The sequence below is a fragment of the Octopus sinensis genome, linkage group LG2, assembly GCF_006345805.1.
Source record: "Octopus sinensis linkage group LG2, ASM634580v1, whole genome shotgun sequence".
In the NCBI taxonomy this organism is placed as follows: Eukaryota; Metazoa; Mollusca; class Cephalopoda; order Octopoda; family Octopodidae; genus Octopus; species Octopus sinensis.
In genome coordinates this window covers 41,288,413-41,316,391 of record NC_042998.1, presented here as the reverse complement: position 1 = coordinate 41,316,391, position 27,979 = coordinate 41,288,413, and the positions used below count along the sequence as shown (strand labels likewise).

Here is a 27,979-nt window from a genome sequence, read left to right as displayed (position 1 = left end):
ACAAATAAGTAAATATTTTCCTATATTATTATTTAAAATATTATTCTACATTAATACATTAAAATGATAATAATTTGCCAGTAGTGAAAGTAAATAATAAAGAAAATCAAAATTATGAATTCTTGAATTAATATCTTAACTCTCTTGTGTGTGATAAATGGTTCAGGACAATAAAATTAATGGTAGAAGCAGACAATGCATTATCTAACAACATAGATAAATAAGCATTTTCATATAACATTAATCTTACACACACCTATTTATATAAAAACCAAATAAAAACAAGAATCAGAGGAACTAGTGGTGGTCTATGTTAGCAAAAATTATTCAGTGAAGTTCATGAATATGGATAAGTTTGTTAACCATGGGGAGATAAAAGTATCCTAATGGGTTGAGCGAAGCCCTTCCACAAAGAAGAAAATTAAAATATATATATATATAACACATAAGTCATTTTTCATTGTTATTCATTGTTAGCTTGATTATTATCATTTGGAACTGATAGTGAATATTTTAAGCAATATTAACCAAACTACTCACCCTAACTAACCCATACACCAGATGTATACTATATTCACTTGAGAAAGATGTCACAAACTTTTAACAAAAAGGATACTGTAGGGTTACAAAAAAATGAAGGAAAATACACTATTGATACCAATAATGCTTTCAACTGCCTCATAAACTAAAATCCCTTTATATACAAAAGAATTTATACCAATGCACACATACTTTCAAGCCAACTATAACTTTTCCAGACATTAACTTCTGTACTAAACATTTAGCTACCACAACAATGATCCTCCAACTATTCTTAGACCATCTATGAAGGAAACAATAACATTTAATGAAGGAAACAAATAATATTTAATGAAGGAAACAAATACATTTCTACAAACTTAAAAAGCTTATTGGAATGAGTTCCACCAAAAACAGAATTAAGGTTTCCCTATTTCCATATCACCTAAATTCACCAATATAGACAATGCAGTACATGCATTTAATAAAATAATTTTAAATGATCCCAAAAGTACATCCCAGAAGGTAATATAATATATGACCAATTAATATATCAGAAATAATAGACAACTGCACAAAAGTCAGGAAGCTCTGGGATACTGCACCAACACCACATGCAACAAAAAACAGAAAACTGGCAAACATTTGTATTGAATACAAACTAGAAAATGGGCATTAAAGCACTATATAGAATAATTATCAACAACAACATTGAACAAAATAGCCATACTTCAGTACCAAGCAAATGTTCTTTGACATTTTTTGCTAAAATCAAACACTAAAAATCAGACAAGAACATAAAATGAAAACTATACACTTCCAACCTAGATCATGATTTTTGTCATCTTCATTTCATCAAACAAAAACAAGCAATAGAATATTCTGGAAACTCAAAAGCCTCAGGGCCAGTATCAAAAACTTGAAGGGATCATTGCATTAACTAATATCTTCAATTACTTGTACCAACACTGCCCAATTCCCAGAATTTGGAGAATGAGAAAAATCATAAACAATTCTAAAGCCCAACAAAAGCCCAAACAAAGTAACATTATACAGGCCCATTACACTCCTAAGCACAACCTCAAACATTCTGGAAAAAAATACTAATCCATGACATCAGTAACCTACACATTTAATTCAAATCAGAACATGGATTTAGCCCATTATACTTAATATACTCATGAACTTAACATACAAAAATTATTTTTTATTGAAGAAAAGAAAACCTGTCACATGCACCGTGCTAATTTCCACTTTTTCCATTAGCAAAACTTATTCACTTAAAGAAAATCTACTTCACACAAAATCATATTGTCAAGACTATGTAGTAGGCAAAAACACTTCTAGAATTTTCAGCTTCCTAAAAAGAGAACTAGACAGATTTGTCATTTCACTCTTTTCAAGCCATGCCCTCCAGCAACTTCTCAAAACATACATATGATCTCATATATATACACATATATGACTGACACCAAACACCATCCTGTTGCCAATCTCCAGACACATATGCACAACTCCTCAGACTCTACATTATTCATCCACAAACTTAGTTCCAAAATAATAGACTATAAGTAGCACTTACCAAATTCAGTCTCTCTGGCCAGCAGGGAAACAGTTTTTTGATCTAAATATCAAATACGATCAACTACCAAACCCAACAATATCAACAAACCCCCATACAGAAAGCTGATACTTACAAAGTTACATACAACACATCTCCAATATTTACAACACTCACAAAAGACATAGTAAAGAAAGAAAAATGAGACACAAATCTACCTAGAGCACCAACAATGCATTAGAATTACCATGGAATATACTAGTTCTACCTGGGTCCTTAATCTCTCCACGAGGAACCTCAATAAACAAAATAGTAAACAGAACAGTACACTATGCATCATTACGGACTGAACACAAGCTATCAACATAACAATGATATTACAAATGAAAGACCACTTAAACTTGCATGGAGTACAGTTTTTATAATAACAAACCTCACTCTCAGTTACTGCTTTTACATTAAAACTCACCATAAAACACACAAATCATCATTTAATGTTCACTTTTCTATATTTGCATGAATCAGATGGAATTTGTTGAGGCAGATTTTCTATGGCTGGATGCCCTTCCTGTCGCCAACTCTTATTTGTTTTCAAGATAACACTTTTCCATGGTCAAACATGTTTCTCATGGGAGACTTAAAATGAACAACCTTGTTTATATGACAATGGTGTTTGTTTATAACTATCACATGATGTCAAGTCAAGGATGGGGAGAGAGAGAGAGAGAGTTCTTTCAGTTTCTGTCTACCGAATCCATTCACAAAATGTTGGTTGGCCAGAGGCAATAGAAGATGCCCAAGGTACTGCATAGTGGGACCACATGAATAGAAAGCCAACTTCTTAATCACACAACTATGCCTATCCCTACAACAGACAGACACTCACACAAAACTAAAGAATACTGCAACACCCTCTCTCACTCAATCAAAGTAAATGTAAAAGAAGAAGAAAAAATACACATGGACAATGAAATAGCTACAACTTCAAAAGCATCACTAGACCCAAATACCCAAATATTGCACAGAGATGTCCACCATAGACATGTATAACTGAACTGACCTTGTTCACCTTTGTTGTAGTCACTACCAGTTATGTGAGTGTGCAGTAACAAACTGATCAGTGGAGAGAGTGAAGGATGTTCAGACTGTCACATAGTTCCCCTGTACAATTTATTATTGCATATCAGGGTGTACAATATGTTCTCAAATGCATGGAGACATAACAAAAAACACAAAAACAAACAGATCTACGAGTTACAATATCTAAATAACTACTTACACTCCATAGGACTGCTCAATTAGAGCTTACTTGGGGCTGCAAAACAGTACAACCCCAACAGATACAGACTTGCAGATGGCATCACAAATCAACTTTTTACTATTTGCCAGACACAACACAATTACAGCTAGTCCAATTACTTGGCAACATGACTCCAAAATAACAAACAGAGGCACCTGCCACACCCAGCATCTCTCTTATTACCAACATCAGATAATGTCAATTACAGCCAACCACCACACTCAATAGCATAAACATACCACATACACAAATGATAAAATATTAAAAATTACATGAAACACCTCTAACAACATTTACACTACATGTTGAAGGTAGCTTAAATAAAGGAAAATAAGATATGAGAAATTTGGGAGCACTCACATTTGACCAACACAATAAAACAACAGTTGTTTGCCAACAATATATTTGATCCATCATGGATTATACCAGTCCTCTTACACAACAAATAAGAAAATTAAAATGAATGTAAAATAGTGCACTCTTCATTATCTTAAGTTGAACACAGATCACACCCACAAACTATCTCAATGAAACAAAAATACTGAAAATGTAATGCCACCAGGACATACAATTTCTTATTGCTGCAAGCTCCTCACAGCCCCTACTAACGGATAAAAAAAATACATTACCTCAGTGACCACGAATCAACACATAGATGACACACAAACTGCAGAAAACAGCTTAACTCATTGAAAACATTTACTGACATAAAATCCTAATCAAAAGAAGCCAGCAACAGCCTGGCTGAAATGCCAATCTCTCAGCTGGAGGCTATTTCAAAACACCCACATCATTACAGACAACCCACCATATCCAAAAATTACCAAAAGGGTAAAACAACACCAAAACTTAAATATTATGCTTCTATCCAGGCCATCTCTGTAATTATATGTCCAAATACGGCTCAACACATCAACAATACCTTGAGCAATAGGATACAATTTGTTTTCTGCTAGGGACCTAAAGGAGCACAAAATACAATATACAAAAGTTACTACAATATCAATTTTGTGCTCAGTTTTCATCCACCTTTAGTGAATTTTATAAAACTAGCATCTTACTAATTCATCATAACCATTTTTCATACTGATAAACAAGACTTTATTTTTGTATAGTAACTTGAACAAAACACAGCACATTCTGGCCCCATATCATACTGAATGCTGGAATAAGTGAAGACCTGAAAGTTTCTTTTGTTTGTCCGGTTACTGCAGAAAGCTGACCAAAGTTGTTTAACACCAACTAGCAGTTAATCTTAAATCAGTATATTATTACTGCTATTACAAGGGATAATTTAAGCTAGGAAAGATTTTTGACTCAGATCAGTGAGAAACAAACTTAACACCAATTTGACTAATTTTTTTTGAGTCATAAGCAGAGTGATTTATTCAGCTTCACACTTGACGGTATCTGAACACCAGATCTACATCATGCTGCTTCCGTAGTAACATACAACACTAAATAGTCCAATTGAACTAATTGTAAACAGTGATATTACAGTTCACAATTGTAGTAGTTTTCTAGACCATTGTTTGATGTTTGACTATGTTCTTGCACATTAGACCCTTATAATTTCATTTCCCCTTTTGCAGTGTACTGGTCTTAAGTTGTTAATTAATGAGCATCTTTACCTAATTATTATTTGTTTTTTTTTTCCAATATCTATGTAACATACTGTCAAGGCCATAAATTCATGTGCATAATACCTTGTATATCAACTTCTGAAAAAAGACTAAAAGACAATATATTACAAATATCATATAGTCTATGTGACATGACTGCATCTTTTCCTTCACAAATCTCAACAAAGACAAAACAATATACCTTGCTTCAACACGGATTGCACACATATCAATAATGATAAACTTTTTGTGGTTTGATGCGTCTTTCTTCGTTAAAATGTTTCACTAATACAATATTGTCACCAGTGAAGTAAAGTTCCCTTAACACATCTTTGAAGTTTTTGTCTTTACATGAAGTTGAGAATGCTTTATCAATCCACAATCAATGCACATGTAAAATAGTATATTTAATGGATTTAGAAATCAGAGTATGATAAAAACTGTTCTTTGTGAGAGCTACAACACAACAGTATTTTACCTTATAATGAAATATAACGGATCCAATCTGGATCCAATATGGAGCTATGAATTGTGATTTGAATTGTTTAGGAGAATATCAGTGAATCCAAGTCACACAAGTACATACTAGAAACCTGTGAAGCTGATTTTTTTTTACATGAATACTCCAAATAGAGGATTCCACTGTTTTTTGCATATATCTCGTAAATCACAAGGAACATGACTACTCTAAACTGATTGTGAAATTTTGGCTGGTTCTCAGCATTTTTATACAAGTTGTTATAATCTGGGATGTAACATCCAGACACGTGTTGCTTACCAGATTCAACAAGGAGATTCTTTTTCAATGCTGGAAATAATTTTTGTTTACTCTGAGGGTAAAGATATAAACATCCTTCAGGTTTCAGTGCAATCATAAGCACTTTCTTGCACATCTAAACAAAGGAGTGGCTGTTTATAAATTGTGATCTTTATTTCATTAATAAATAAATACAATACTATATTTCATCATTTAAATTTGTTATAACTATGTTATAATCACCAATGTGTATAGAATATATAGTGATAGGCTTCATGTTAGGTACAACTTCTCTGCAAATTGAACTGTTTCACATCCAGTTAAAGATGCTTCACTTCACTAATGAGTATAGTGAAGAGCACAATGTAGAGAGACAAAGTGAAGGGTGGATAAGATGTGTATGTGCAGAATATAAGTAGAGGCAAAAGTTAAGCAGCAAATGTCGTATTTGGGTATAAGACATGAATGTTAAAGAAAGTTAGACAGGGGATTTATTAAAAGAAGTAGATGAAGTCATGTCTCAGAATTGTTCTTATAATAGTGAAGACAAAATGTTATATGATATATAAAATCAGCTTCAAGTGAATGGGAGTAAACAGGACATTTTGGGTGAAATTTTGCAGACACTTCTATTGGTCTTACATAAAGGAGGGAGCTTTAATAATCCCAGGACTTTTATCCCATGAGTCATGATGAGTATTCCAACAATTTATGAGAAAGTGAATTAGCCAATACAGTAATGAGTCAGATTATTTCAGTGTAAACATCAGAAAATAGATTAGAGAAAATTATTTAATAATATCTACAGAAACTATGTTTAGCTCAAGAAACCTTGAAAAGAAAGAAGCCAAAGGCATATTTAGTGCATTGATTTATTGCATCAAAAAAAATTTGGAATACAAGTTCAAAAGATAATTTTTAAATACTTTAAAGATTTTATTTACTTGGATAAATTATTTTCATTAAATATATTCGCAAACTTCTTAAAACTTTATAAATAACATTGATTAAGATTAATCTGAGCAGGATAATTTGAATCTACACTTCAAGATCCATCTCTTTTTAGCATCTCTTTGATACTAGAGAACTTTGCCATAAACTATTTCCAGTTAATAGTTTAGAATGGACTCGACTGCAAATAAGAAGTATATTTTGGCTCTTTATGAGTAAGCTTAGAGTAGTTTACGCCACTATACATTAATAATTAAACAATTTATGCAATGTAAATAAGTAATATATTATGTTTGTTTGTGTATGCATGTGTTTAGGTAAGTTAGAATAATTAAGTCATTAGACATAATTATTCTAGCTTACAGATCAATATATGTCTGAATGAAATGAAAATAGATGTGTGGAAGAGGTTTAACACTCCAATTGTGTACTAGTTTTTCAAGAATGCATTCTCACCTACCTATTACAGTTTACAGAAATATAAAGTAAAGAACTTGTAGTTAGCAAATCAATAAAAAAATTGCAAGTGCATCTACAATTGGTTGTTATTGATGAATACATTTAGCTGAATGAATACTCCTAATTACTGCAGCTGCTGCTGCTGTTACTGATGTTAAAGAGTAAAAGCAAGAGGGGATGAGTAAGATAATCAAGACAATGACAGGGAATGATGTTTAGGAAAATGTTAGCTCTGTTATTTTTTCATATGTGCACATGAACATAGATTTAACGCATAGTGATAATTTTCAGTAGGCTTTTAAAAATTTTGATAGGCAAAAATTATCTAACTAAAGTGTAGATGTGAACTGGAGCCAAAAAAGCAAGCTAAAGTAGAGTTTGTTTAAATAAAGAAACCGGTAGTATACAATTGGCGATGACTAACTGGGAAATCGGATTCAACTAATAATTGTCTGTGTTGATATATATATATATACAATGACAAAATCAATAGTATGCAATCAGCTTTACCAGCACATATAGTGCTGGAGAGAAATATCCAGAACACTAAAATACATGCAGAATAAAAGCATTCAATGATATTAGCGCAGTAAATGCGCGCGCGTGTGGTGTATACACATTCAACTGTATTATTCTATCAATGTATACGAGCATCTAAGTGAATGAATACATACATGAGTAGCTGAAAGGGGTAGTAGTTTACTTGCAAAAGTACACAAAAAAAAAAAGAATATAAATGAATAAGAATTAAAACTGAATAATATGTAACATTTACGAGTGAAAAAATAATATACTGGTAAAATCTTTCGCATTAACATTATATGAAAATTGTTTCTGTTTAGACAAAATATTTGAAAATGATTATAAGAATAAAGCATGCTTAAATGACAGGATGGAGCATGGTATATACACTAGACCACCAGCTGAGGACAAGAAAATCATGAGATGTTGAAAGAAAACAAAAATCAACAGTAGTCGGCTACTGATTAGAGGTGGGGTCAGAAAAAATATGTATACTTACAAGAGGAGTTGGGGATCATAAGGGATGGTTATGGTCCCACATGAAATAGTGCTGTTGGACACAGTTGTGTCATTATTGTTGTTGTTGTAATTATTGTTTGTAACAGTGGTAGGACATTTTGAATATGTGTTTTCACGCATTTTGCTGGAGTGTTATTGACCACACCACTAAATTTAAGCAGGTGTTTTCTCTAAGTCACAAGAACAACTGAACTGTAACAGGTGCTCTGTCAAATTAAGGGGTTTGATTATATATATATATATATATATATATATATATTTGTATGTGTGAGTGTGTGTAAATATATATATCCAACAGGTGTGGAGAGAGAGGGAGAGAGAGAGAGAGAAAGAGAGACAGTAAAATATTATATAGATTACTGAAACTGTTTAATAGTGTTATATACTGGTAAAGTAATTAATCCAACTATCAACATTGAAATCACCAGGTGATAGTGAAAGCTGTGTGTATGTGTGTAAGCTCGCGAAACACTCATTGTTTTTAAATGCACACATCACTGATGTAGTACTTCTGGGAAAAAATTACGAAGGGGCTATTTCATAAAGAGCAGGGTAAAGTAGAAGATAAGATGCTGCTGTTTTAAAGACTTTTATGAAACAACATACTAGTTGACAATATTTGTATCAAATCCAAAGTCACAGTTGAAAACAGTTGTTAATTCTTCATGACTGCCTCTCTTATGCATAGTAGTAATTTTTATGCTTAATGCACACGTGCTCTATCCCTGCCTTACACTAATCATCGTTCTCTGAATCATATACCCTATCTCCAAACCATTGACTCAAACAAGCTCACCCAAACCACAACAAATTACTACTGAAATATAATTGTCTTGATTTATCACAATTTTTTTTTTATTATTAAAATGTAAACATTATTATTCTATAAAAATGTTTTTACTGCATGAAACTTGGTATTTATATTTTCAGTTTCCAAACTGTTTGTCTTGGCACAGTGGTGTGTTGTGAAATCAATATCTATGTGTCATGATTTGTTTTCTTTATGAAGCAAATCTATAAGTTAATGTTATTTTATATCAAGGTTTTTTTTTTCTTTCTTAAAAAATAAAAATAAAATAAAATCCACCCAGTTCATTACTGGTCAGAGTCTAATAATTGTACTGCAGTGTTATATCTTATTTCAAATTTCCTTAAAATTTAAGTGAAATGAAATGTATGGCATTTGAAAAAGTTGTCTATTTTTGTCTGTTAATGACCACACACATACATATATGCATGCACGCACACACATACACACGCACGTGCACACACACACACACTTCAATGAATATGTACTGTCTAGAAAGAATGATCAAATCCTACATCAAAACTTTTATAATCAGCAGAAATCTTTCATTGAGCTCAGTATAAAAATGGAATATTTCAAACATACAAATGTTTTTTGTCATATTTAATTTTAAAATTTGCCTGATTATATGTGTGTGTGTGTGTATACACACACATACATATCCATACATACTATTGATGTTTGTATAAGTTTTTGAATTATGATTTCACTTATTATTTCCTTTTCTGAGTTATTCAAGTACTTGGGGCACTTAGACTGATAGGTTTTAAGGGCTTTTTGATGCAATGTTAATATTATTAAGTATTATTATTCACAGTTATAGCAACCACATTTAAGAAGTTCCTTGATATTGAATTAGAAGAGTTGGGTCAAGTTAATATAGTTGAACATGTTTGCATAACAATGATGAAATTGCAGAAAAGTCAGAGGACTAGTTCAAACACACTTTAAAGTATTATATTCTGTATATTCAGATATCTAATACCTTCAGAATTGACTTAGCCGTTCATATATCACAGCTCAATAAAATAAATAGCAATCATGTACTATAGTTGAATCAATGAGTTACAATTACTTAAAAATTTGTGGCCTTATACCATGAACCATCAAAATATTAAATGTTCATGTTGGTTCATTGTAGGTGAGTATTTGGTCTAGTCAAATAAATGCAAAAAAGGATTGAGCAAAATATTTTCATAAATGACAGAAAGGCTGGAAGAAGTTTTTGACAATATTGTTGCCAGTCCAATTTTTCTCAAATGCAATCTGAAGAAAGTGTTTCGCTGATAACATGAGAAATGAAATTTTTAAAAGAGTCAGTATCTTAGTGCTGTACATATTTTGGTCCAAATTCATCACTTTAGAATTGCTGTGTATCTGATGTGAATGGTTGGAAAGCATTTATTTTATACATGTTGCAGTAAGAAAGATATATACATCTATTCATCATCATCGTTTAACGTCCACTTTCCATGCTAGCATGGGTTGGATGAATGACTGAAGGCTGGCGAACCAAATGGTTGCACCAGGCTTCAATCTTGATCTGGAAGAGTTTCTACAGCTTGATGCCCTTCCTAACGCCAACCACTCCGAGAGTGTAGTGGGTGCTTTAACGTGCCAGTCAGGCAGTACTGGCAATGACCTCGCTCGAATCTTGCACAGGTGCCAGTAAGGTGGTGCTGGTAACGATCACGCTCGAATGGTGTCTTTTATTTGCCACCGGTACGGAGGCCAGATAGCCGCTCTGGCAACGATTACGCTCGTATGGTGCTCCTAATACCCTACTAGCACGGGGCTAACGTAATTAATTATATTTCCGTACTATAGGGGCATAAAATTAAGATTTGCATCCTAAATTTCAGTGATAACTTCACAAGTGTCCAAAGCAATAACTTTGCATTTAGACAGTCATCTTGAAATTTTGTTGGTAATTCCCATGCTCTCTATTTAAGCAGATCTATGGTATGCAGAGAAAAATGGCTGGTTAAATGTAACATTCAGTTAGCATTTCTAATTTTTACAACCCACTGATAACTGAAAATGAAGACTACACATGTAGATATGGTTAACTTGTTTCTTATGTGCTCATCACTATAATGAATTTGAGATGTGTGCCACTTTATTTTGTTTTTGATATTAAATGTATTATGCATACTTTCTTACTATGGAATAGATGTTGGTGGAAGGTAAGAAATTTGCTTGTTAGGACCTGAGCCATCACTAGAGATAAGAATAACTATAATTCCATCATGACCAATGGATTCTGTACTGAGAGATGAGCATTTTCTGCAGTTAGTGTGGCCACTGTCAATGAGTCAGTGTCTTGTCTATTTGTATCAACATTGCGTGTAGACATATATATGCATGGACAATTTATCAGAGAACTGTTTTACTGTAAGGGAAGCTGAGGAACAAAATAAAAGTAAATATGTTGTCCAGAGAAGATTGTAAAACTCAACAGAGACAAGCAATCAATGACTTCAGGATAAGAGCTTCAGAGACAGAAGACAAACTTAGAAAAGTAAGGTTTGGAATCTGAATGATGCCTTCATTGTATATAACTTTCAAGAAGCACAAAATATGCCTCTGGCAATAAGCGATGAAAGTGAGAACTATGACAGCTAGGTTTTGCTATGTGACAATCTTCTGCAAAGATACCAGGGCTGTGGGTGAGCCAGGTTTCAACTAAAAGTTTAGAACAAGGTAGTCAAAGCCATAAAGGCTAAAAGGTAGGTCTAGAAAGAATGGAAGAAAGGCGGTAGAAGAAAAGGAACAGCATTGGGTAGGTATGCGCTAGTATGCTTAGCAGGGAGAGAAAATGAACATAAAAAGTTTGCCAACATCCTGAAAATTGAAAATCAAAAGAACAGGAGTTCCAAGTAGTGAGGCAGTGGGTCAGTATGAACTAGGAAAACTGTATGTAATATTGTAGGTGTAAACTTACCCTCACTGATGCTGACAAGAAAGAGGCCTGGGAATGCTTACTATGAGTTGTTGAATGTAGAGAATATAAAAGAAAAAAAGATACTATCCATATAGATCCAACAGAGAGACCACCTAGATATAGTAACTACGATATAGTGAAAATGACCATTAAGGACACCAGTTCTGTTGGTTTGTGGTCACACATGGAAACAAGGACGAAATACAACTCACAGATCTATTTTACTGTCTCTGATTGTATTAATTTCCATTTTCAAGTTTATTTCTGTATGCCTGTACAGAAAAGACTTGCGAGTATGGTGGACTGTTTCTTTGCCCTTATTGTTAGTGGTCTGTACCCCAGTAGTGTTTGGAGCTAGTGAGGGCTATCAGTGTTTCAGTTGTTTCTGTGACAATGTGTTGCATAATGCTCATCTGGACCAAGTGAGAAGGATAGCAAGTTTAGATTGATGATGTAGTACCTAAGGGTGTTGTATACCTGTCTTGGTATAGTGCAGTGAAGTTTTATCCCCTGTAACTGACATTACAGTATTATGTTCAGTTGCTACATTGGCAAAGATAAAAAAGAGAAAGTACAAAGATATTAAATTGATGGATCAAGTCATGAAAACTAGAGAGAGAATGTATTGAATGAGAAGCAGTTTGAGTTTATGCCATGGCATGTAACCATTTCTTAGTGAGTCAAGTACAGAAGTTTTTAGCTGAGAATAAACCACAATAACTAACATTAAATGACCTAGAGATACTTAGAATGCAAGATGTCCATTAAGTCGCAGTTCTCAATCCCATCTTGGTTATCATAATTCTCTAGGCTGTATAAAAAGAATTCATAACTATCCATGGGGATCATTGTGACAATCTAGTTCTCATAGCTGAATCAGCTGAAGAATTAGAAAAGTTCTAAACATGAGAGCAGGGCCTGTAACTGAGAGGTGTGAGAAAAAAACAAAAAAAAAACCAAAAAACAACAACAACCTACGAAAGATAAAAGTTTTAGCTTAGCTAGCAGGAAAAAAAAAAACAGAACTCTACTACCTACTGGAAAGTGGTAATGCTTAATTGCAGAAATAGAGTAAGTAGGAATTCTATACTGTATATAATGCAAACTATGGGTACTAAGTTTTCATTATATGCATTAGAATGAATTACAAGCAGATTGACAGAGTAGGACTTCATATGTAAAAGAAACACCAAAAATGAAATCTTTCAACCATTTACTAGAAGTAATTCATAGCTTCTATTAACTAGGTAGCCTAATCAACAGTAGAGGAGTTTGTGGTAAATGCATAATAGTCAGAGTGAGAATGAGGTGGGAAAAGTTCAAGGAGTTATTACTTCGGGAGACAACACAAGCTTTCTCAGATTGTATACTTCTTGTGTACAAAGTGACAATACTGTATGGTAATGGAAAAATAGGCATTGAATAAAAAGGATGTGTAAAGAAAGGAGGTAAGCAAGCTCCACTGGAGGTGTACACTTAGTATACATGTGAACAATGGAGCATAGATTAGCTGAGAGAAAAACAGATTATCAGAAGAATCAGCCATAATGCAAGCAAGAAGAGTGTGTTAGTACAGATATTTGAGGTCTATTAAGGATAACAGTTTGGTGAAAAATCCTTGAACAATATAAGTGAAGGACTATGTGGCAGAGGAAGATCATAAATGATGAAAGACCATGGAAAGTGGCAAGACGCTTTACTAGAACAAATCAATCCAACCTGTGTCACATGGGAAAACAGATGTAAAGTGATGACGATACAGAAATACTTCAAATGTAGTGATAGAGTGTAGATTAGACATAAAAAATCAAAATATATAATAAAGCTGTCATATGTTTTATACTTAGCTGTATTAATAACATTTATATTCTAATAAAGTTATGGTGAGAAAACAATTTTATTATACATCAGAGAATAATAAGTAACTGTGATGCAGTTGATAGAAATCTGTGAAATAAAAGTGAGTCTTCTAATGAGTATTGGAGCTGGGTTTTTTTTTTTTTTTTTTTGAAACATCTGCAATAAGGCAGAACAATCATTTTAAGTGGAGGGATGAAAAATCTAAGGATTTTAAAGATTGCTGCTTCATTTTATTTATGTCAAGATTTGACATAAAATATTAATATAAAATTTCTGAGAAACAACATGAGGAAGGTGAATGCTGACTAATGAGCTTGTGACATTAAAAACAGCAAGGTAAACACATGCTGAGAAGCTGTTGAAGCACCAACTGTGTTAACAGTAATAAAGTAGGGAAAAATGAACCACAAATGAGGAGAGGAGCACTGATTCAGAATACGCCTCTACTGTAAACAATTAAAATATAGATTAGTGCAACAGTAACAGATGGCAGAGGATTGATGTATTTTTCCTTTATTTCTTTCATGAAATGCGGTGGTGTCATTTCATTTTGGCTCTGCTGCTTTATCTCCTTTCCAACAGCAAAATGAATATTAAATGTTTGAAAAGACTATCATTAACCTCCAACTGAGTAAAAGAATAAGTTATAATAATGACTAGATAGCCGAGTTTCACATAGATTTCAAATGATTAATATTAAATTTAATTACATTAAGTTTAGTGAACGTTTCTTCTTTCTGAGAAAATTTAAAGAGAAAACAATAATTTTTGTATGATTAATACAAACTATAATATATTGTTTCAAATGTTCAACTATGAGAGAGAGAGAGAGAGAGAGAGAGAGAGAAAGAGAGAGAGTGTGTGTGTGTGTTTAAATACAAGCATGCTCTGCATTATGGAAATTTGTGTTTTCGAAAATTGTATATTAGCATGATGTTCTGGAATGTGAAGCATGTTTTCCTCTCTTCAATGACTTCCATGAAGCATGAATGTCAATGGAAAAATAAATAAGTTTCACATTACACCAAGATTTTCAGGAACACAAGTCTTCCATAAAGTAAAGAATGCTTGTAGTTTATTGTATCTGCAGAACTATAATCCAAAATCAATTAATTTGTTTTAAATTTACCAAAAGTAACCTAAATATGAATAGCACCGTTATGCCAGAGAACCTGAAATTAAAATATAGCTTCCTTCCCTATAACATAGAGTACCCTGCAGCAACAAGTAATATCTCTTATTACAAATATTACTCTTCAAATTATAAGGCCCTTGCAGTGTGACAGGATAAAAATAAATTAGATATTAATTCCTAAAACTAGGTTAGTATAAAAAAGACAAAAAACATGAAAATATTTTTAAAATTACATACCTGCATAAGTAGCAAAGTAACTGAAAGGTTGGGGGTAGGAGCTCAAGTTTAGTTCCATTGCACCTTGGGCAAGTGTTTTTGTAACCCTGGGATGACCAAATCCTTGTGAGTGAATTTGGTAGATGGAAACTGAAAGTAGCCAATTATGTGTGTGTGTGTCTTAGTGTTTGTCCACCACCACTGCTTGACAATTAGTGTTGGCTGTGTGTTTGTTTACATTCCTGTAACTTGGCTGTTTGGCAAAAGAGACTGATGGAGTAAGTACCAGGCTTTAAAAAATTAAGTACTGAGGTTGATTTATTTGACTAAGACTCTTCATGGTGGTGCCACAGCTCGGTTTCAGTCCAATGACTGAAACAAGTAACAATAAAGATAAAAGGGCCCAATAACTTTGTTGCAAAGAATAAAAGGGACTTACTTGTAGCGTTTGGAATAAGCTTCATTGACATTTTTCCACTGACACTGGAGCCGATCTGAAATGGCCATAATGTCCTTACTTTCATCATCACCACTTTCAGTTAACATATACAATTTTTGAGTATCAGCATCTTGAATGTTTTTCTGAATGCAATCAAGAGACTCTTTTACAATCTGGGGAGTGAAAAAAAATAATAATAAAAAGTTAGAATAATGATTAAATAGTATTATAGGCAGCATTCACTTCAATCAGTCATCTCTAATTATCTTTATGGTAAACAGGTTAAGAATTTTGAATTCAAAGACAATATTTGTACTTGTGTATTTTTGGATGTGTAACATGTACAATTACATACAAATACAATAAAAAAAATATCATGCATTGTTTTTCTTAGAAAATTAACACTTGCAATATTTTTATATTTTACATTCATATAAATTATGCTATTTTTAATATACATCAAATATTATCTTGAAAATAATTCCAGTAACTGTAAAAAGTTATTTGTATAGCTTCCCAGTAACTGCAAAAAGTTAGGCATGACTAGTTGCGCTAAAATGTAACTTCCTCTTCCAATGAACCAGAAAGGTAATCATATTAGCTACTTGTATTGCTATAAAGATAAGTACAATTTAATATCATTAATTATTAATAAAAACAAAATAGAAACAAAATGAGACTGTATTTAATCATGTGTTGATGTTCCTTATTAAGATAGGAAATATATCTGAAGGGATATTCAATGAAAGAATAGAAAGAAAGTTATCTGTAGATATATTTGTTTTAAATGCAGAGAAAATATCCATAAATTTCTGGAATTTATACTGAAAAATGAAAAGAGAAAAACTGAACATGCAATATTTTGTTTACAAGAATAGATATATATATAATCTGGGAAGCTACAATTAAAGGGAAGTAACTCCTGCTATATTTACCATTAAGCGGAAATATATGGATTGCTGAGAAATTTTCTAATTTCTTGACAGAAGTCAATAGTAAAATGTATGTTTTCATCCACAGAGAAATGCCCCCACTTTATCATAACTTTCAAGAGAAATTTATATATTCTTCAACATAGATTCTTTGTTTTTACATCCATTTCCTCATGCTAGTATGATTATATGAATATATTACTGATGCACAGTTTTACAATCTGATATTCTTCCTGTGATCAACTCATAGTTATTTTCCAAGTAGGAGATATCATATTTCACATGTCTTTGAAGGCACGAAGTGGGTGAATAATTTATTGACAGTGTGAATGACAACAACAATATCTCTTCTAGCTTGCAACTTTCTTAAAGTGTAAACATACACAGCGCACACACATTCTTTCAGTATCTGTTTATAAAATGACTGATAAAGCTTTGATTAGCTTGGGGCTATAGAAGACACTAGCCCAAGGAGCTGCACAATGGGCTGAACTTGAAAGGCTTAGCTACAGCTTTGCCTTTGTCTCTAGTAAAGGTAAACATATACCTAGAATACTTTGGGGAAATAATTTTATAAAAGACACCATTAAAGTCGATTGTATGGCTGAGTTATGGATGTGATACTTTCATACACAGGTCTCAACAGAAAGAAGTGCAGCTGGACAAAATGAACTTAACCCTTTTGTTACCATATTTCTGTTGAAATGCTCAGTGTTTCTTTCAATTGATTTTAAATATAACAAAGAATTTAGTAAAATAACTTAGTTATCATTCAGCTAGTGTTAGGAACATAAATTGTGACTAAGGTTTGGTGGAAGATTTTAATTCAAAACTTATGAAAACAAGACATTTGTACCCAGAGCCGGTTTCAGTTGGGTTGGTAATGAAAGGGTTAATAAGATTTTCAATATACTTCACAACAGAAGAAAAACAAAATACAATAAGCTGGCTTTCCTGAAGAAGTTAATAACATACAGAGTATAGATTCATGACAACTGTATGTTGTATGTCTACATTCACCAGACACTACTAGACCTTTCACTTCCATGATTCACATGAGGAAAGGGACTGTCTATGGGATGCAATAAACAGCAAGCAACTGTGATGAGAAGCCACCCAGGCATATGTCAACAAAACATGATCAAGATGAGAAAGACCCATTAGAGTAATGTAGTGATTACTCTGCAAGCATAGCACCAACTTCCAAGAACAGTGATATAAAGGTGGAGAATATTAGTTAAATAACAAAATAGAAAAAAGAAAAAAAAAGTGAAATAATCTGTCTACCATTCAGAGACATGTACGTCAGAAAAAAAATTCTGATATGCTGTGCATACATCAGGACAGTAATGAAATGAGATGAAATGAAATAAACATCCAATATAGGTCTACCTTTCATGAACCATCTCTTCTGAACAAAGCTTCAATGAAAAGAAATCAATAATGCTATGCAGTTGTAAAAAGGAATATAAAAGTGAAAGTAACCCTCAAAGAATAAGGTTTAAGATTAAAGTGAAGTTGTAATTTGTGAGGTGACATAGAAATTAGATATAGCTGATCACTGTGGAAGAAAAAGGGAGTTATGCTTGTGGAATAAAGTTACAATAAGTGATAAGGAACAATACTGACAGATAAGATGGTTGAAAGAATCAATGCATTATGCTGGCTGTGATAACCTCTTCAGTAGGCCTAGCATAGAGATAAACACAATAAGGGAACCTTTAATCAACAACACCAAATCTCTAAGCCTGATTTTCATTATCTAATTGTTTTACAAGACAACATAATACATAAGAAATGACTGAATTTCAAGTGTTCTAGTTTATTAGATGGATACTTTGGTTTAAACGGATTAAGCAAGTGGCGCTACAAGTACAAGGATAACTAATATGAAGATATCTGCTGTGAATAACAGGAAGGTGACATTCTACCTCAGTAGGTTGAACAAAGGGTTTGGCTTGAAATTTTGACAATGTTACTATATATGACATGCAACTGAAAGAGGTCAAAGATTACAATAGCTTAAATTTGACTATAACCATTAAGATGAGGACACTAGTCCAATATATAATACTGATAATTTCTCATCTCAGTAATACAGACAGATTGATGGCATTTTAATAAAACAATGGGTCCAATTTATAATGATTATAATTAATACTTTGATTTATTATATTCTTATTTTGAGATAATTGTAGATGTAGATTCTTTAATATCATTTTAACAGTATTGATCTTTTCTTTAAACAAATAAAGAATCTTGAATCATATTGAGTATACAATTCTAAGGGATTATAATGTTCCCATTTAACTCTACATTAACCCTGATCAAGGAAACATCTAGTTAAAAGCATTTCATCCACCAATAACCTGCTTTATCTTCAGAGTATATCTAGGATCACACTATCTAACATGTCTTTACTTTTTTCAGATAAAATGTAATTTGACAGAAATATAGCTGTTATTTCTTGCTGGTTGAGTGACCACATAAAGGTTTCCAAGCTGGCTTATAGAAATAATAGCTGAAGAGTGGCTGAAAAGATAAGAAGTTCAACGACTGATCTCAAGGTAAAATCCAAAATTTAGTATAACTATTGTGATATGTCCTTAGGCAAAGCACACAACTTTTTCTTTTTACTCAGCAGACAAATCATTAACAAGAAGAGTAAAATTCAATCATAATTAAAAAAAAAACCCAGAAAATTAATATATTTACTCAAGTGTTCAGGTCCTGTCAATATACCAATTACCATAACTATTCAGCTGTCAATCTAATTGCTACAACTGCAAGCATATGCCCTAGTTCACAAAATTAAAAAGTGTTCTAGGTATATTAGCTAGGAAACACAAAAATGCAAAATGTAGTTGCTCACTAAATTTTTAGATCTGGCAGTTTAATAATAATAATATAGTTTTAAACTGATACAAAGAGTTATGTGAATGAACAATTAACATCATTTGTGTTTGCAAAAATGTATGAAATGTAGAGATCTCATATTGGATATTAAAATATAAACATTGAAAGAAATGTAGTTACTTCCCTCAGTTTAAACTTCACACTAACTTCAGAAGAAATTAATTACTGAGAATCTCATTGAAAACAAATTTTGTAATTTTGTGATAAATACGAAATACAATAATAGAAAATCTTTAATTTATTTGAAAACACTTCTTAAATATTTTATGATATTCATCAAATAAAATTATTAGTATAAACAAAACATTTAGATAAAAGATATAAAATATAATAATGTCTGGTATACTATAAAGGTATTCTGAATGTTATGATTTTTTTTCTTTTGTTTTATAACTGATGTGAGTTAAACTTGTTATGTCATATTTTATGAGAAACATCTTCACAAATTAAATACTTTAAAACTCTTAATAGATTGTGACTATTTAAGTAGACTTAAAAATAAATATTTTCAATTATTTTCTTGATTCAAAAAAGAGACTGTTCACTCAAGACAAACGTATCTACATGTATGGATGAGTGATTGAGAGAGAGAGAGAGAGAAAGAGAAACAGAATGAACTATCAAATTATGTCCTCCAATATCTTTTTGACTACTATTTTGATGGCCTGTCTCTCAAAATGTGTCTTCCTACCCTTGATGCCCCTTTTATATCTTATCTACTTTACTAAACCTCCACAAGTATCACACAGCTCAATTGATAAGCCCTAGATCTGTATTCCTGGATCTCCTTTCTGGTCACTATTTCTCTTCCAAGTACTAATATATTTCTTTACTTCCCACAAGGGACTAAACATAGAGGGGACAAACAAGGACAGACAAAGGGATTAAGTCGATTACATTGACCCCAGTGCGAAACGGGTACTTTATTTATCGACCCCGAAAGGATGAAAGGCAAAGTTGACCTCGGCAGAATTTGAACTCAGAACGTAACGACAGATGAAATACCGCTAAGCATTTCGCCCAGTGCGCTAACGTTTCTGCCAAAAGTTCAAACTGAACATACTCCTATTAACCTAATATCTATCAGTAGCCTGAAATAGCAATGGATCTCCTTTCTTTCCTAAGTCTTAAAAACATAAAGCAAAATTATAGTTACAGACAAAATTTCTTGTAATAAAATACAGCATCGAGTTAGAATTCAATAATAGCAGATTGGTCTATAAGTAAGAAAGTATGATTCAATAAAGATTAAATAGGTAGAAATATTTTTTCTAACAACCACATTTTTGTCAGAATCAATATTTAAAACACCTATCCTATAATGTTCTTTCAGTTATGAGACATTTTAAACAGATAAAAAGCAAAGGTAAGTAAAAATCAAATTCATTGTTGATCTCAGTCAATGAATTTGATTTTTGTTTTGTAACTTCAAAATCAATAATTTGTATATTGTTAACAATTCTAAGTGTGGTAAAAAGGAAAAAAACAAAGAAAAGAAAGAAAAAATAGATAAATAAGTTACAAATATTTCTGAACCAAAAAATGAAAACAATCAATGAGATATGAGATTTTGAGCACAAAATTCAATCATACTTAAAACAAATAATTTCAACATATTCACTCAAATGATAAGGCCCTATAACCGAAACAGTTTAAATGAAGCAAAAGCTGTTTATCAATGACTTCTTTTACAGCATGCACTTAATGCTTGAAGATAATTAATGGCAACAATTTCTTGGTTCTAGATCTAATATTTTCTCTCTAAATTAAAGGGTTATTATTATATAGCTATATAAATTAATATAGACTGAATATATTAAAAAAAAAATACTGAACAATATAGCATTTGCACATGTTTTCTAGTCATACTTTATCCATCTAAACAAATATAACTAAAAATAGTCACCAAAATAGATGTAATTTACAGAAGAGGCTCATTTAGATTTTATCATTTAACCCTTCTGTTACTAATCTGGCAGAAACTGGCTCTGAGTACAAATGTACTCATAAGTTTTGAATTAAAATCTTCCACCAAACATTAGTCACAATTTATGTTCCTAACACTAGCTGAATGATAACTAAGTTATTTTACTAAATTCTTAGTTATATTTAAAGTAATCGAAAGAAACAGAGAGCATCTCAAAATAAATACAGTAACAAAAAGGTTAAAGGTCTAAGGTCTACGTTTTAGAATTGTGTGCATAATTCCTTTTTAAATCTTAACAGTAATAATAAATTCTAGAATCCTTTTGAATATATTCAAAATTTCTGCAGCATTCAAAAATGATCAGCTCCCAATCCCACCATTACAAAAACAAGGCAGCTGTTAATTCATTATTCAATAATTCTTATAACAAAAAAGTAGTACAAAGAACCAGTTATCAAATCAGAGATGAAATCAAAAGTATGATTATAGCTTTCAGAAAATTGGGAAAATCAATTAGAAATAGAGAAATGCCAAAGTAACACCAAGATTTCTTAAATACTCAGGAGAAAAGGAACAATTCATTATGAAAGAAGAAAACAAACATGAAAAAGATAGCCTAAAGAATTTTGATGTATCTGATAAAATAAAAAAAAAGATGTCAGTATTTGTTTAGAGCCAATTAATTGATTAACTATTACAATACAACATAAACTATTTGACATCAAAAGATAAATAGAAAAGACTGCACTGAAATAAGACAATTGACTGGAACAAGGCTACATGGTCAGATGAACCTAAATTTGAATTGTCTTCTGAGGAGTGCAAAAATGTTCTTAATTTAAATTTATAGAGTTGTTTTTTTATTTCAATGATTTTAATGCATACTATTAAATTATTGAATAAACTTTAAATTCTTTAAGCACATTACATTATGCAATAATTGTCAGTAAATAAGACTAATAAAGTTTAGTGAGATAATCCTCTATCTTATATATCAAAGGAAGTAAAAAGTTACTTCAACAAAATCATCATCAAATTATTGTGAACCAAATCTCATTCAGAATATTTAAAGCCACTTTAAATGGCTAATAATAAAAAGAAACCACAAAATTAACATCAACCAATGAACAGTTTGAATAAAATATGAAATGACTGGTTTCTAGAAACCAGTAAATTTTTCCCTCAAAATATCCAATACATAAATGCTTGCATTTCATTTTCTTAAATTTAAGAGGTTCCATCACTAATTAATTATGACTAGTTTTATTTTTCACTCACTCGGAAATACTTTCTTTCTGTACATTTGTGCTCATATGTATGAGATGAATGAGCCAATTGTATTCAGGAGCTCATTTTCTGAAGAGTAGTTTTATAAATATATTCTTATTAATATTTATACAAAAGACATTGTTGTTATTTGCAATTTACATTTTATAAATTTATATGTAAACATGTACACACACATCTATGTGCATGGCTGATGCAAAAGGACACAAAAAGCAATTAAAGAAATATCCTAAATAAATCCATACTTAATTATCTTTAATTAATGACCCCATCGTCAAAAAAGAGGAATTATTAGAAAGGATGTTTCGCAATTAAGAGGTAATCAGAAAGTAGAAAATATGACACCAGAAAACTAGAGGTCTTTAAATCAACACAAAAATAATTTGATATTAAACCAAAATTAAAACTAATGACTCACAAGTCACCATTATGAATGGAGAGGTTATTGCAAACACACCAAAACATTGTGGTAATTACAAAACCAAACTAGGTGTGTATATATGTGCATAACATGAGATACTAATGTACCTACAATTAGTCTCAACCATACATTACATTTATGACAGAAACAAAAAGGTTCTCTGGGTAATCAAAGCATGTAAATTTAAGCAAAACTATGTAGAACCACAATGTAAATTAAGATCTACCGACGAATAACTGAAATGTAGGTCACAAATTGAAAGCAAAAGGAGATCATCTAAATTCTTTTCTACTCAAGGCCCAAAATTTTTGGGGAGGGGGCAGTCAATTAGATCGACCCCAGTATGCAACTGGTACTTAATTTATTGACCCTGAAAGGATGAAAGGCAAAGTAGACCTCAGTGGAATTTGAACTCAGAATGTAAAGACAGACGAAATATCACTAAGCCTTTTGCCAGGCATGCTAACGTTTCTGCCTGCTCTCCATCTTGGAGATTATCTAAATTGGCTCCACAATGTAAATGGGAATTGGAAACCTCAGTATATTTATTTAACCTCAAAAAGACAATGAGCAAAGTGCTGAGACTGGACAAAGGCAACATGGAATCATCATGCACATGTATTTCAATGTCAGTAAAATGCAACAAACATTGCTCTCAAGTTATTCAGTGTGAAGAACCCAAGTCTTGTATTTTTTTATGTGGTTTAGCCTCAGAGGAAGAAATATAGAATCATAACATTTGCCAAACCTCTCAAGAACCTATAGACAATACAGAAGGAAGCAAGGAAGAACCCATAGACAAGGTTCTGTACATTTGTGCTCATATGTATGAGATGAATGAGCCAATTGTATTCAGGAGCTCATTTTCTGTTTTAGTCTGAAGAGTAGTTTCATAAAACGCTGACTTTAGAGGAGTAGTGGTACTGTTGCACTTTTTGCCCTGCTATTCATAAGGTATGGGAGAGCAAAATAATACTTATTTAAGCAAGGAATCAAGTTATCTTCAAACTGGAGACCTGATGTGAATGCTGGCAACAGAGAGGACTTCAATCTCTCAAGGAACCCAAAAGCAAGATGGTAGTATTAAACTGAGTGAGGTATTAGGTTTACCACCGAAGAATAAGATACTATCCAATGGGTGGCCATATTCTTTCGATTTCACAAAATTTGGATCACATCTGAAGCTTACAGTAAGAGAAATTTACCTCAGGTGTAGTGCTATACAGGGGAACTGAATTCTGAACCATATGAATGTGAAGTGATATGAACCTAACAACATGGCCATGCCTGCAACCACAATCATAATAACAATTTAGTTGTTATTGTAGCCGAGAAAAGTATTAACTGACCTTTTTTCTTCTAAAGGAAAGAAAATTGCATGAGATGACACTTGGCAGTCAATTCTTAAATTATATGGAATGATGATGCAAATAAAAGAAATTACACAACTGTTTCTCATGAATAAAAACATTTACAATCTAGGTGAAAATGAGTAGTGTCTCCCTTTTAACACTGGAGCAAAAACCTTCTTGCCAGAATCACATAATTGTTTCCAAAATGTCACACTGATGGTTGAGATGGCATGATAATTACTCTACGGAAATGCTTGAGAGACAAGAAACTATAATTTGTCAATTAAACTGAACTTAATGACATTAAAATCTAGGGTTATTATTCCTTTTCTGTTATTGGAGTCTCTCTAAAACTCCAAGGTGTACCTCTAATAACAGCTTCTATATATATTCATTCAGCTGCCGTGTTAAAGATAATAAATGGTTCTAACATGGATAGGTGGAGCCAGAAGGATGTTGTTAAAATAGCATGATGAGAAGAAGGTTTACCTGGTTATTACTTTCTGAAATAAATGATCTGTGTCTAAATGATAGCATGTTTATATATAATAATTTAATGCAAAACATGTGTAGACATACATTAGAAGCAGGCATTAAATGTGTAGCCTGCATATTTTGGAGAAGCAGCTCCATGATATATCATATCTCAGCAAAATGAACAAAACCTTTTGAAGGATTAGTAATGAACAGTTCCTAAGGTATAAATAAGTATTATTTTACTCTCTCATACCTTATGAATAGCAGGGCAAAAAGTGCAACGGTATCACTACTCCTCCAAAGTCAACGTTTTATACTGATTCCTAATTTATCAACTAGTATTGCCTTTATAGTGAGGTTTCAAAGCTATATATTTTAAGTATCTTGGAAAGGAGTTTACAGTTCATTCAAGCAAACTTAGAAAAACTCTCTACAGGAATTTTTGCTTGCCAAAAACATTTCTACAAGATACATGCAGCTACATACTAAGACACTGAAAACACATATGAAGGAATGAAAATGTATACTCAACATCTTGACTAAATGTGTGAATGCTGTCTGCAAGACTGCACAGAATTTACAGGGGTAAGTAGTATGTCTAAGTTTATTCAAGAGCTATTTAAATGAAGCATAAAGTGCTACATCCAGCATCATTTGCCCTTTCATAAAAAAGAAAGAAAAAGAAACATTTTCTTTGCTGTGCTAGTCAACATATTCTAAACTAGCAATGGCACATTCCAAAATAGCAATGTAGTTGAAATCAACATTCTTCACCAAATGTACCTTTAACCAAGAAGTAGAAAACATTTAAATTTCATTAAATGTAGAAAGTTGTTTCTTCCTTTAAGCCAACTCCTTAATACTGGGCACCTTCATTACTGAACATAAAGAATCAAAATCTTTAAACTCTAAACCTACAAATGACCTAAAATAGGAATAAATTAAATGTAGGAGCGAAACTGAAAGCAAACAATAATTTGTTAAATCTTTTAATCCAAGAAACCAGTCAAGTGTATCTATTAGAGTACTGAAGGCTAATATTCTTCTCACTTTTGTGTCATCCACAGAAATATAATAACATCAAGTTTACCAGCACTTCTTGTTTATAAAAGCTAACAGGTGTTCAAGAAATTTAAGTCCTGCAAAGTACACAAAATATCCTTCCTCAACAATCTGACTTCAACCCAAAATAAAGCAGACAGACAGCATATTTTAATCTCCTCCAAAGACCAATAAAGTCAACTATATATATATATATATATATATATATAAGCTGTGCTCAAATTGGCAGAATACAGAATTTTAAGAAAAAATAAAGGTAGACTAGTAATGGGGTTTCCTTATAGACAGTAGAAGTATTATCTACACAATTACTAAAACAGAGCAAATGAAATAAAAGTTGAACATAATTTTATAAAATACACAGATACAAAGTAAAAAAAAGTAAACCTTATCTGAAATAACAAACTGAGTTTTACATACTGAATGAAAAACAGATTTTCAGTATAAAAATAGCAAGTTCAAGCAACACATTTTTGTGAGCTTAATATGCTACTGATAATTCAACATTATATGAGGTTGTCCTGATGTTTTCAACTCATCTTCCCTCTGGGTACAACACAAAGAAAATAGCGACAGTTCTGCTCATCTCTAGTTATTAACAAGCAAAAACTGAGGTTGATACAATCTATGTATAACTCTAATAAACAGTTAAGTGATAATACATTTGCAATAAATAGCATACAATATTTTAAAATAATTACTTCATGATTTTATTGGTATTTAACATGTATCTAATGTATTATATATCTACCCCTGGCATTAAAAGATGATAGTAAGACATGTAACTGTATAGGGTGAATTCCTTGATCCTGTTTTGGCATTACTACTTGTTCTATTCTATCCAACTACATTTGTTAATTAACAGTGGTGGATAGGCTGATAGAAAAGTTGTACAACAAAGATTAAATTTTTAGCATTCAAACTTGGTCATAATCAACTACTATGAAAACAAGGATTTTGGTGTAAAATAACCAACCATGATGGGATGTTATACTTGAAAGCTAGAATACCTTCAGCAATTTATTCAGTAAAATCATATTTTTTAAAAGTTTATATTTTTCATGGATTAATGTAACTAACACCATACTTATGGGCTAACAACATTTTTAAGCAAAAAACTACAAGATCAACAAGATATGAATTTTAAGTTTTTACTCGGGAATTACATCTGACTTACATATTCAAAATGCTATGAACATAACTTTTATGTTATAGTCCCTACCAATTAATTAGCATTTATAACTTTTACATTTAATATGAAAGAAAACTAGCAATGATCAAGCAGATCTTGACATTATCATACATCATGGTTATAATTATAAAAGTACATTAACATTATGTAGCAGTATAAAATAATGAAATACACTGAAATCTTCCAAGAAAAGAAAGAGAAAAGCAACAAAAAAGTAAACTGACCAGACAAAAAGAAAAAACAAAGACAAAAACAAATGAGCTGAATGTGGAAATTAAGACTTCTATGTATGTATAAAAATACAAGAAAATTCATATAATAACAGATCCACAAGGCCAAGAGGAACATAAAATTGACATCAATATATAAACTGATGCTGAAGTTCAGGAGTTAAAGCCTTTGTAGGATTTAAAGTCAATGAGACATTGAACTAGATCACACACATCAAGTGAAACTCTCTACTGATTATAACTATTAAACATCACATTAGCTTAACTGAGTTAATGTGATATATAATACAAGAACTTTTAAACTTATTTTATTATTTTTAAGTATACAATATTCAAAACATTTTGATTGTATATTTCAATATTTGGCAAGTGCATATGGGTAGTGAGTCACAGAACAACAGTGGAGTTGACTGTCTTTACCATTCATCCTTCCACATGTGATTAGATAGATGCATACAAGTCATACACTGAAAAGCATACAGAAGCTGATGAAGCTGACATTGAAGTCACAGAAAAGGCAAATGAAAACAGGAGAGATGAAAGAGTTATGTTGAGTGTAGAAAGAGGGAAG

The 27,979-nt window shown here is 31.9% G+C and overlaps 1 protein-coding gene across 8 annotated transcripts in view; it reads right to left on the bottom strand.

Annotated features, from left to right (window-relative positions):
* LOC115232614 (dystrophin) overlaps positions 1 to 27,979 on the bottom strand; it is a 744,226-nt gene that overhangs the window by 246,392 nt on the left and 469,855 nt on the right. For all 8 annotated transcript variants that reach the window (XM_029802603.2, XM_036512501.1, XM_029802605.2 and 5 more), the window contains one exon: positions 15,613 to 15,785. In XM_029802603.2, coding sequence (XP_029658463.1) covers positions 15,613 to 15,785 — 173 coding nt within the window. The remainder of the gene's footprint in view (positions 1 to 15,612; positions 15,786 to 27,979) is intronic.